Source organism: Etheostoma cragini, chromosome 8 (genome assembly GCF_013103735.1).
Source record: "Etheostoma cragini isolate CJK2018 chromosome 8, CSU_Ecrag_1.0, whole genome shotgun sequence".
Classification (NCBI taxonomy): Eukaryota; Metazoa; Chordata; class Actinopteri; order Perciformes; family Percidae; genus Etheostoma; species Etheostoma cragini.
The window spans coordinates 23,697,266-23,709,890 of record NC_048414.1 but is presented as its reverse complement, the minus strand read 5'-3'; the positions used below and the strand labels follow the sequence as shown (position 1 = coordinate 23,709,890).

At 42.3% G+C, this 12,625-nt stretch overlaps 1 protein-coding gene across 1 annotated transcript in view; it reads left to right on the top strand.

Moving 5' to 3' along the window:
* Positions 1 to 12,625, top strand: part of LOC117948610 (spondin-1-like) — a 142,967-nt gene that overhangs the window by 4,818 nt on the left and 125,524 nt on the right. Inside the window, exon 3 of the mRNA XM_034878349.1 lies at positions 8,615 to 8,748. Within this exon, the coding sequence (XP_034734240.1) occupies positions 8,615 to 8,748 (134 nt within the window). The remainder of the gene's footprint in view (positions 1 to 8,614; positions 8,749 to 12,625) is intronic.

Here is a 12,625-nt window from a genome sequence, read left to right as displayed (position 1 = left end):
GTTCTCTGTGCAGCTGTTCTCTACCCTCGCACTCTGGTACCTTGTTGTTTCTGGCAGCTATCCTGGAATGTTCCCGCCTGCTTTTCCACTAAAACCCCACAACTGAGAGTTGTTATTCATTGTTTTTCCCCCATTATTACCATTAAAGTATGTCTGTTCTGTCTTAATGTGACAGACATTACGGGTGTGTCTATGAGTGTGCATCTTTGTGTGTGCGATTCAGTATACCACTGAGTCTGAAGTCATTGTCCGCTTGGAAATATGGGTATTTTTGCTTATATGCACCTAATGATGGACAAATTCCGAAAGTCAAATATTATTTAGTTAATACTATATATATAATACTATTTGAATACTGAAATTACTATTCAAATGTGATCTTCTTGTGTGGCAGGTTTGGCTCAGTTGGTAGAGCAGATGCACATACTGTATATTTGGAGATTTATGCCTCAATGCATAGGGCCAGTGTTTGAGTCTGACCTGTGACAATTTCCTGCATGTCTTCCCCCTTTCTTTCCCCTTTCTCACCTTGCTGTCATGACCATTAAAGGTGGAAAAGCTAGAAAAAAATGTAATAATAAAGTGATTTTCATTTTACAAATAGGTTGGCTAACATTAGCTAATCTCCCTCTTCTCATGTCTGATGAACAATAAGTTACGGGAGTGAGAAACACGAGGCATTGTGAGCCAATGTTACGTACCTAGTTACGTTAGTACAGGGGGGAGTCACAAGGAATCGGAAGAAGGATGGGAAATAGATTTACCATAACTTTAAAATCGACATCCACCAAGCCAAAATGCTTGGCAATTTGCCAAAGTTTATGGCAAATCGTTTCGGCTGTGCTTTCGAACATGATGTCATTGTGCTATCCGAGCAACGTTAGCCTTTACAACAGAGCCGCTTTAATACACTTGTTATATGATGTTCCATTACAGAGTCTCTGCTGATTTGTGTTTGTTGATGTGTGCATGGTGGAAAATAATGTTTCCACAAACAGAGAGCGATGTGTCAAAAATGCAGTGCGCCTTGACGGAGATCCTGTTCAAGGCCAGGCCGATGTTGTTAGTCCCTCTAGTGGACAGAATGTGTAACAACAACCACATGCTTATAGTGGCATTGACAACGCATAAGCCTGAGTAGTGTGGTATATATTTATAACAGGCTGCATCTGACAATTTAATATTAAAATATTATTATAATTTAAAAAAAACAAAAACTAGTGAAATACAAATGGTATTATAAAGGAAGATTGACGACTCTAATTTGCATGCTGGTATACGTGTGGATCTGCATTTGGGTTTTTCCCAGCCCGCCTTGTGTTGGTGTGAGACTTGGGTCAAATTTATTTAGGCCAGCAATGTGTTATTGCTCAGGGAGACAAGCATAGCTTGTTTGGATAAGGGAAGAGATGAGCAGACATGAGATATTATCTTTTTTTTCAGCACAGATTATCTACGGTTTGGAATTTAACACACACACACACACACACACACACACACACACACACACACACACACACACACACACATACACACACAAAATCTACTCTGTCTATACAACATGCACACACAATGGCTTTTACTTGTTCAGAATAACAATGTCCTAATACTTTGGTTAATGTCTTAGTGAGTTAACATGAACCATAATACCTTTCATGTACCAGAGAATTTATCTTGATTTTGAGGAATAAAAGCTTCTCAGTTCTTATAGTCATTTCTTAACTTGTTTTCTTGTTGCTAATATAAACCAAACATTTATTTATTAAATGTTTTGGCTTCAAGCCCTTTATTTCTGATTAGGCATATGAGTTATTTTAATACTAGGTAGCCAGTAGATGTCTATATCAAGAACAACCACCCAATGATTAGGATAGTGGGTAACTAATTTGGTAATGTTTCAGACCCACCTTGACCTGAAAGAAAACTTGGAGTTGTATAATTAAACTATAAAAGCAAAACAGATGTCAATTAGGCATAGCTTCGCATGTATTTTATGGGTAATTTTTTTAGACCACAAAAGTCTAAAGTAAAAGGAGTCCAAATATTTTAATGCCACAAAGGATTATTTATGTCCAGGTCAAAATACACTTTAGGCCAAACGCTGAATATCAAGTGTTTGTGAAGGGCGAGCCCAATGTCTTAGAAGCTATTTTACTATACAACACTGTATTTATTCACCTTTGCATGTCAGACTTGTCTGCTTTTGTCAGAGATTTTCACACCAAACCCACAATAATGTCAGCGCTTTTCACACTAAAGCCACAATAAGGTCAGAGCTTTCACACAAGAAAAACAGAGATGAGAAAAGGACAAAGAAAGGCATGAAAGAAATCATTTGAGATTTCTCTACAAGTATAATATAAATAATTTGTCTTGGGCATTCAAGAGAAATAATTGGAAACATATTGCACATACACACACAATAAACATAGTTAACCTACACAGAACATAATCATACATTATCTCATCCAATGCTTCAATTAACATATAATAACCACACGCAAAACCCACACACAAACCCCCCACACCTTCCCTCACATTCACAGAGTACAGAAGGAAATCCACAGCAGATTCTCCCCCTCATATTGCACTTAATGTTGATGATTGCACATTTCTCGTTAACTCAGGCTGTAGTTAATAACTTCTGTATTGCACAATGCATAATTGCCTACTACCATATCAAATTTACGTATATACAGTATGTGTATATATATTGCACCAGTACCCAATCATTGCACATCTCATAACCATAATGTTAAATACCACAACTTACTTATTTAGTAGTAGTAGCCACACATACATCACTGCAGCCAAAACACACACACACACACACGCACGCACGCACGCACGCACGCACGCACGCACGCACACACACACACACACACAAGGTAATAGAAATCAACTAAAAAAGAAAAAAACACACAAAAAGAATAAAAACACACACATGGATCAAATGCACAGTTTCACTATACAGTTTCCACACACTCATCTGGTAGCAATATATTGCACATATTTTCCCCATTTCGCCACATATTTTTCTGCTCTGTCATTGATGTTGAAAGACATTTTTTCATTTGAGGCCACTTTTGCCAACTCCATGCTCCTGGAAAAAGGGATCACTTGGGTTCTTCCAGTTTCTCAATATTATTATTTGTTTTCCAACCATTATACCGATCTGAACAGAGTCTGCTGCTCTACAGTTTGATGATGCCATCAGGACCACATCATCCGCAAAAAGAAGAAATGAGATCCTGAGCCCCTCCCCGCCCCGACTACGCCTCGATATCCTGTCCATAAATTATATAAACAGAATTGGTGACAAAGCGCAGCCCTGGTGGAGGCCATCCCTCACCTGGAACGAGTCAGACTTACTGCCGAGAACCCGGACACAGCTCTCGCTTTTGCACTACAGAGATTGGATGGCCCTGAGAAGGGACCCCCTCACCCCATACTCCCGCAGCACCTCCCACAATTTCTCCCGGGGGACCCGGTCATACGCCTTCTCCAGATCCACAAAACACATGTAGACTGGTTTGGCATACTCCCATGCTCCCTCCAAGATTCTTGCGCGAGTGAAGATCTGATCCGTTTTTTCACTACCAGGACGAAATCTGCATTGTTCCCCTTCAATCCGAGGTTCGACTATCGGTCGAACCCTCCTTTCCAGGACCTTGGAGTAGACTTTACCAGGGAGTCTGAGAAGTGTGATACCCCTGTAATTGGCACACACCCTCTGGTCCCCCTTTGTTGAAGAGGGGAACCACCACCCCGGTGTGCCACTCCTTAGGCACTGTCCCAGACTTCCACGCAATGTTAAAGAGGCGTGTCAGCCAAGACAGCCCCTCCAGACCCAAAGCTTTTAGAATTTGTGGACGGATATCATCAATCCCTGAGACTTTGCCGCTGTGGAGTTGTTTGACTACCTCAGCGACCACCACCAGGGAAATTGACAACAATCCCTCATCATCCTCCTGCTCTGCCTCCACCACAGAGGAAGTGTCAGCTGGATTTAGGAGTTCCTCAAAGTGCTCCTTCCACCGCTCTATTACTTCCCCAGTTGAGGTCAACAACGTCCCACCCTTACTGTATACAGCTTGGATGAGTCCCCACTTCCCCCTCCTGAGGTGGCGAACGGTTTTCCAGAAGCAACTTGGTGCCAACTAAAAGTCCTTCTCCATGTCTTCTCCGAACTTCTCCCACACCAACTGCTTTGCCTCTGTCACGGCAGAGGCTGCGGCCATTCGGGCCTGTCGGTACCTTGCAACTGCCTCCGGAGTCCTCCAGGATAACATGTCCCGGAAGGACTCCTTCTTCAGTCGGACAGCTTCCCTGACCACCGGTGTCCACCAGGGTGTTCGTGGGTTACCACCCCTTGATGCACCTAAGACAACAGCTCCCATTCGCAGCTTCAGCAATGGAAACTTTACGGCCTCAGATCAGATGAAACGATTATAAAATTGATCATTGATCTTTGGCCTAGGGTGCTCTGGTACCACGTACACTTTTGAGCATCCCTATGTTTGAAAATGATGTTTGTTATGGACAATCCACCTTCTCATCAACCGGGGTAAACTCCAACGCGGCTTTGCTCAGCCAGGGGGCTTGTGAGTATCCCCATACCGGCCCGGCACCTCACACCCTGGGCAACTCCGGAGTAGGACAGAGTCCAACCCCTATCCAGGAGTAACCGAGACTGTGCGTAGAGGTAAGCCCCACCAGATCTAACTGGTAGCGCTCCACCTCCCGCACAAGTTCCGGCTCCCCCCACAGAGAGGTGACGTTCTACGTTCCCGAAGCCAGCCTCTGCCGCCCGGGTCCCCCACCGGTTCCTCCCACAGGTGGTGGGCCCATGGGATGGAGATAGGGGTGCCACGTAGCTTCTTTGGGCTGTGCCCGACCTGGCTCCGTGGCAAAACCGGCCACCAGGCGCTCGCTGACGAGCCCTCCGTCTGGGGCTGCCTCCAGACGGGGGCCCGGGCCTCCTCCGGGCAGGGTCACTCCCTCTCTACCACGGTTTTTAATTGGGTTTTTGAACCATTCTTTGTCTGGCCCCTCACCTGAGACCACTTTGCCATGGGAGACCCTACCAGGAGCACACAGCTCCAGACAACACAGCCCTCAGGTTCATAGTAAAACACAAACCTCTCCACCACGATAAGGTGAAGGTTCCCCGGAGAAGTGCAGGATAGAGCATGCCAAATTTAATCTTGCGCTCATGGATTGCTTTCTTTCAGCTTGAGAATGCTTCTCGCTTCATTTGCGTCTCCCTCGAGTAATAAAAAAAAATCATAACTTGTTTGCCGTTCCACGTCAGGCGTTTCTTTTCCCATGCTGTTTCCAGAATGGCTCGGCAATCTTTGTGTCATAGCAAGCGTGCCACAATTGTTTGACCATGAGTCGTGTCCCCTGCTTCCAATAGTTTTCCAATCCTGTGAGAGCTTTCCATCTTGATTCAATCCCTGGGGTTGGATGGATGTCAAGGGTCTTTGAGATAAGTTTGTTCAAGAAAGCAGAAACATTACTTACCTCCGGTATCCTATCGAAACTGAGGTTGATGCGTCGGGATCTGTCTTCAGCTGCAGCCAGGCTGTCTGTCAGTAGTTCAGTATCAGTTCCTCCAAGATTTTGCAATGTCACAATCGCGCCAATTTACGCAAATTCAACCAAGCACTGGAAATTTGGTGCACCAGCTATTTTGACCAATCACCTCAAATTTGACCAATAACCAGAGTTTCCTGTGGCTTCAACCAATCCCAGCAGTCCCACGTGCCAGTTTTTGTATCAATATGTGAATCTGAGAGCCAATGACCAAGCAGGAGTGAGAACGGGTTGACGTCACACGTGCAGCGCCAAATTAATTTCCTTGTTTCTGATATGAACACTAGACGTGTATGACTCAAACATCTCACATTCACCAACAAAACATACAGCAAAAGACCATCCTGCCAACCTGTATACATTTTAACATCAATTTACACCGTAATGTTTTTTAACTCTGAAGCCGCTGGATCAACCTTGTCGACTCTCTGCAGCGGGCAGGGCTGCTCAGTTCCCCCCGCGACTGACGCACACATACACACACACAAACACACACACGGTGGATGCCGGGAAAAAACGATGAGATGAGATGTACAGGATGACCTAAATTGAGGACTGCTTCGCTCGTTATTGTAAATGCAAAGATAAGTTAAAGTCCAATAAGTCCTTTATCAAATTGTACAAATGTGTGTCTCAGCCCAGGATAAGAAACTAACAATGTTAAGATCAACAAGCCACTGACAGATATGCTCAAATTTGATTCATTCATTAAATTATTATTTTTTGTCTTAAATCCACCAGCCATTTTCATTTTCAGCATCCCTAGCCTTTTTGGTAATATTACTAGGAAAACTCAGCCCTGAGTGGATTTATTCTCCTCAAACAGGTTTCCTTTCATTTTAAAGAACTAGACAAAAAAATCACAACTTTTTTTGCAACTCTCTGTGTCTCCTGCAACTTCATTGCAACAAACATATAAAAAACATTGCAACTTTTATGGCAATTTTTAACAATAGCTCCCGCAGCATCATGCATTTTTGGCCGCAACAATCTCAAAAAAAGATGAAGGGACTGTCTTTGGTGGCTGCCGGCGGTCTTGCGTTATAGTGCTCGTCTTCTGGCTTACTCACTTGACTTTCCACGTCTGTAAAGCAAGAAATGAGGGATGAGAGCTTTCTATCACATTTCGTATGCACAGCATCCCGTGAAGCGGAATCATATCAAGCTGGTCAGGCTCCGTGGCAGTGCTAGCTGTGGGATCTTTGCTAGTTGCTACTCCCTTTATGCACATGTTGAGTCTGTGTGGCTGAGCGAAGTTTTCTTTGGTCAGTGTTACAGCCAGAAGAGAAACTTTTGCCTTCTTCTGACATGTTGAGTTCCACCTAAAAAATTTAGAAAAAAAGTGCCTATATCTGAATGTATTTTTGGATCTATTAAGGGTGTAAACTCAAAAGAAAGCAGGAGCACATGTTTCAAGCTGCCATTGCTTATCCCTGCGTCACGTCACGTTTCTTCTCCAATGTTTTGTGTAATTGAACGCCAAGCCAAAGAATTGGTTCCATTTGCTCGAAAAAATAAACACACACACTCACACACACACACACAATCAGTTTTATATTGAGAAGATGTTGTGACACTGCCCTGCTTGGGTGGCTCAAACACAAAATGTAATATGATGCAATGTTTGTGATAGCCTCAAAATCTTAGCGGCATTCTGCAGATGATGATTAGAAAGCTTAAGGTAAAATGCAAAAATTATGCATTTGCAGTCTTTATCAAGTAAGAAAGTGTTGTTACTTTCCAAAATACGCTGATCTTCAAGTGTTGATGTGACATTTTAATCTATGTTTGGCTGCCTGCCTGCCTTTGTTTTCCTTAAGAAATATGTTCAAGTCTGCACTCAGGTCCGAAAGGTTTTAACTGTGTTCACTCTTTTGAGATCTGCTTTGAATTGCAAACCTGCAGTTAAATTATGTGCGCACACACCGAACAGCAAACACAAACACTAATATCACTCTTATTGCCAATTTTCTCCGGGATCTTGGTGTCTGTTCAAGCCTTGGTTGCATTGTCTGTCTCCTGCACTCTGTCATTTTGTGTGTTTGTGTGTGTGTGTGTGTGTGTGTGTGTGTGTGTTTAAACAGGGCTCTGTGTTTGCTTGTGCAGGCATTCTAAAGCATCTGTGTTTACCATCTCAACAGGAAGCGTGAGATAGAGATAGAAAAACTGTGCACACACACGGATATGCCAGCCTGTGTAGTGAAAAAAAAGGTTCTTTTGACCTTCTTCCCAAACTCCCTCGTTTCCTGTCTTTATTCGTCTATCTTTTGGTCTGTCCTTCCAGCTCTCTTATTGGTGATCGAAAAGTAAGGCTACAAACTTTTTCTAGTTTGTGTTTTTAAATACAAGATGCAGTACACGTCGCTAGATGGCCGGGGGCTGTCAACACGTTTATATAACTTTATACATCCTCAAACTGGCTAGAATCATTGCACACATCCTCTCCAAGTACACCAGCAGTAATATTAACTGGAGGAAGTTCATGCAGCAACTGGCAGAGAAGTTCAGAGCAGAGTTTATAGAGGAAAAAAGCAGACAGCAGACACCAACACGGAGGCAGTGCCAGGTTAGGTAACAAATGCCTAAGATATTTGTAGGTGTGATTTGCCTGTTTTGAGTTATGTTGAATGAATTTCCACACCATATTTTTTCAGTTATGAATGTAGCCTATGAAATAATTACATTGTTAACACTAGTAGCCTTTGAAATTAAAAATGCTTTATAAAGCCTAGAGGGTGCTCACTTTAACTTTACCAGCAGTAACTCTTGAATTACTCATGGATTGCATGTGGGATTTTGATCTTTTCAAAACAAAAGCGCTAAAGCTTGAAAACTGCTGTGGATCATAAGTTAAAACCATGACATATATGATATAAATACAGCACATTTACATTTACATTTAAAATAAATTAAAACATAATTTTTTCCATATTTAGGCAACATGGACTTTAAACGGGTCATAGTGACAACCTCAGTTTATATGTTTATGCTACGTATTTCCTTCTTCTGTTTCTAGAACATTGATAAGGAGGACACACAGTTTATGACCAACTGTGCCCCTGGAGTGACGGAGAGAACACCTCGAAGACGCACTAGGATACAGGTCTTCTGGACGGCGCCGCCTATTGGGTCTGGCTGTTTAATACTAAAGTGAGTTTCATTTTTAAAGTAAGAGGATTTCAAACTTCCAAAAGGCTTTTTGTTTTTGTTATGGTGCCATTGTTAGAGAGCAAAAACTCCAAAACCAAAATCAGCCTGCAGAGGCTTAAAAGGTGAGATATACTGGACATCACAGTGAACATTTATCCATTGTGTGTTTGTTTTTAATTAAGTTACCTCACACAGTAATGCAGCAGCGGCTGAAAACTCTTCAAAGTAAGCTACCACTCTACTATTTTGATCCATTACAAAAAACAGAAAACAGATGCAAGGTATTTCTGTCTGTCAAGATTTTTTTTTTTTTTTAAATCAAAACACATGCATCTGCCATCTATTTGCAAAGAAATTATGCTGTTGGATAATAATACAACCAGCATCATCATCAAGAATGAAGCTAACATTGCATCATTCACGTGCGTATTAAGTAGCCACATGCATCTTTTAATGCATCCATAGATTTAGCGCTCCAGCGGAGAAGATGGTTCTTTTAGCCAGCAGCTAAGTTTATTAGAATTTGTCTGCATTTCATGATTCCCGGCAAATTTAAGATAAACATGTTTATGCCTGTCTATACAGATGAGTGCATTGATAAGTATTGACTTTTTACTCACAAAGGTTTTTATTGTAGCCTACTTACAGTAATGTGACTAGCGTGAGTTAATCTGCGCCTCTTTGTATCGTTCCCAGTCAGGTAGGCTACTGCGTGTTTTAATGCACACACACATCATTGCTCCACTGTGTGTGTGTGGAGCGCGGGCAGAATCTCGGCATGTGAATAGAGATGCAAATGCACTTGACGATTGCTGCTGTAGTGGTTCCGTAGTCAAAGTTTTTTTTACCCAGTAACAAGGCTGGGATTTGCAATGTAGCAAAATACAAACTAAATAAAAACTAGTTACAAAATAAACAACAAAACTATCTTGAAGTAGAGAACAGAACAAAGTTAAGCAAGGGGGACCCAGAGACATGACATAGAGCTGCCGGTCTTGTAATATTGAAGGAAGCGGCAAAGTCCTATTTATCTGATTTTGTCAGATAAAAGCAAGTGCCTTGCAGTGTAAGATGGTAAAAATATTTCCTCCAGAGGAATACTAAAATAATTTAGTAATAATAGTAATAAACTACTTTTATTACATGTATCATTATCACTAAAGGAGGCAGAGAAATGGCTAAACATTTGACACACCGAGCAAGAGAGAGCAGATGAGGGAGAGGAAAAGGCCATTGCTAAGAACTAAGCCAAAGTAGCTAACAGCCTGTAAACAACATTTAGCGAGACAGTTGCTGTAAGAAAAGAGAACTATGAAGGCTTTAGCAGAACAAATGTAATTTTAAAGGGGTGGTAGAATGGTTGTATAGAGTATATCACGCTGTTCCTTAATGTCTCCTGATAGGGTATGTAACATTTCTTGGGCTGAAAATTTTGCTTTTGCTGTTCTTTTGGCTCTCATACCACCTTGCTAAATCGACCTGGCTTGAAACGAAAGGTGTTCTGCCTTATATGGACTGCTCATGAATATTTAAATAAGCTGCACGCTGATTGGTTGGTGTGCTACAGGACCAACAACACTCAATAAAACATCCAAGGTGGCAATAGCATGGAGACTTTAGCTGTTGAACGGTATCTGTTTGAGCCTGAATCAGAGGAAGGATCTGATGCAGAGGAGCAACCTGCCAGAAGATTGGAAATGACTTCTTCAGACTGGTAGGTAGCATGTACTTGTATTTTCAACACATAGCCCAACATTAGCCGTCCGTTGTTATACTAGTTTAATACTCACACTTCAGTGTTATAGCCTAAGCATAACTTTGTATTAGGCTTGTTTTTAGTATCGTAAGCAAAATAAGTTCATTTTTACACGTACAAATATTTTACAACTTGTACCCTCGCAGTTTCAGTCAAGATGTCCAGTTGGCTGAAACGTTAGCGGCCAGTTCATAGAGCTGCTCACAACAAAATTCTCTTTGATTGGGATTATGAGTTACATAAATTATTTAACACGTAGTAGTAATATGTTATCTTACAACAGGACATCCATTTAGCTGGACAGGAGACTACTATTTCTGTTTGTATGCTATGTCTAAAGCATTAATACTCTTGCCTGTGTCAGTAGGTAAAATGTTATCTTGGAACTACTATCCTGCAGATTAGATCATCTGACTTTGAGATTATTACCTTCTTAACGTGTAATAATATGTAAAATTAAAGCTTCAAGCAGCGATGGAGGGCCCTCGCTAACCAGCGCCAGTCGGGGTTACTGGTGGACGCCTCTCCTTGCGACCGCGCATTTGCGCGTCACTCATACGCTGAAAATCGTCGCCAATGAAAAGTGAACTCCCTGCTGAGTTCATTGATACCTCACACAAGCCTATTATCTATATCTATTATATTATTACAAGTCATTATCTATGAAAGGGGGCGTGGCCGCATCATAGTGGGGCGGGTCAAACATCACTAATAAAAAAGGAAGTCTCTGCTGAGTTCATCGATACCTTACACAAGCCTATACGTCATACAGGTCACTATCCGTGAAAGGGGGCGTGGCCGCACCATAGGGGGGCGGGTCAAACAACACCAATGAAAAGGGAACTCTCTGCCGAGTTCATCGATACCTCACACAAGACTATACCTATAACAGTTCAAATGTTATGGAAGTGGGCGTGGCCTTAGTGCGTGGGCGTGGTCAAATTATAGCGGCCGGCTCAGTATCACATGTAGACCACACATTCTAAGTTTCATGTAAATCAGAGGAAGTTTGTCATATAAGGCTTATTTCCTGTTGCCAGATGGTGGCGCTATCTCCAAAAGTCCATATAGGCATGTAGATGTCGTCAGGCCTGGACTCTGATGAATCCTAAAAAGTTTGAAACAGATACGACAACGTTCACTGTAGTTACAGGCACTTTCACTGTCATCGCTAAACACCCAAAATGGCCGCCATGCCACGCCCACACCGTATGACGAAAAGTTTTACTTTTAATAACTTTTCATCGGTAACATCTTAGGATGATACACACCAAGTTTGAAGATAATTGGATGAAATCTCTAGGAGGAGTTCGTTAAAGTATAGCACCTTGTCTTTTAGGCGTATTTCCTGTTGCCACTAGGGGGCGCTATGACTTTGAGCCAATAGCGGCGTGTAGATGTCGTCAGGGGCAGACTCTGATGAATCGTGAAAAGTTTCGAGCCAATCGGACAACCTACGCTCAAGTTACACCCACTTCCTGTTTTGTTGGCGAATCGCACAAAATGGCCACCCCGCCACGGCCACGCCCTATGACGAAAAGTTTTTCTTTTAATAACTTTTCATCGTTAACATGTTAAGATGACACAAACCAAGTTTGAAGAGGATTGGACGAAAGCTCTAGGAGGAGTTCGTCAAAGTACGACATGTGGAAATGCAAATGTCGGCTATGAAGGTAAATATGGTGCAAAAATGAGAGCGCGCAGATGCGATGTGAGCACTTGTACAATAGGACTTGAGAGCGCAGATGCGATGTGAGCACTTGTAAAATAGGATTTGAGAGCGCAGATATGATGTGAGCACTTGTAAAATGGGACTTGAGAGCGCAGATGCGATGTGAGCACTTGTAAAATGGGACATGAGAGCGCAGATGCGGTGAGCACTTGTAAAATATGACTTGAGAGCTTGTGAAAAAGATCTGTACTCTGGTCTTTTGTTTGTTTTTTTCACTTGAGTCACTTTTCCAGTACAACCACAACTCAGTGATTACAACCTCTCAAATCTGTCGCTGCAGTGTGCTCACACAGCGGCGAGTCTGCGCTCTTGAGTTTTGCAACACTTCTTGTGATACATTTGGTGCAAAACTAATTTGTACCTGTGGACTTAGTCTGTGGAGCTCTGAG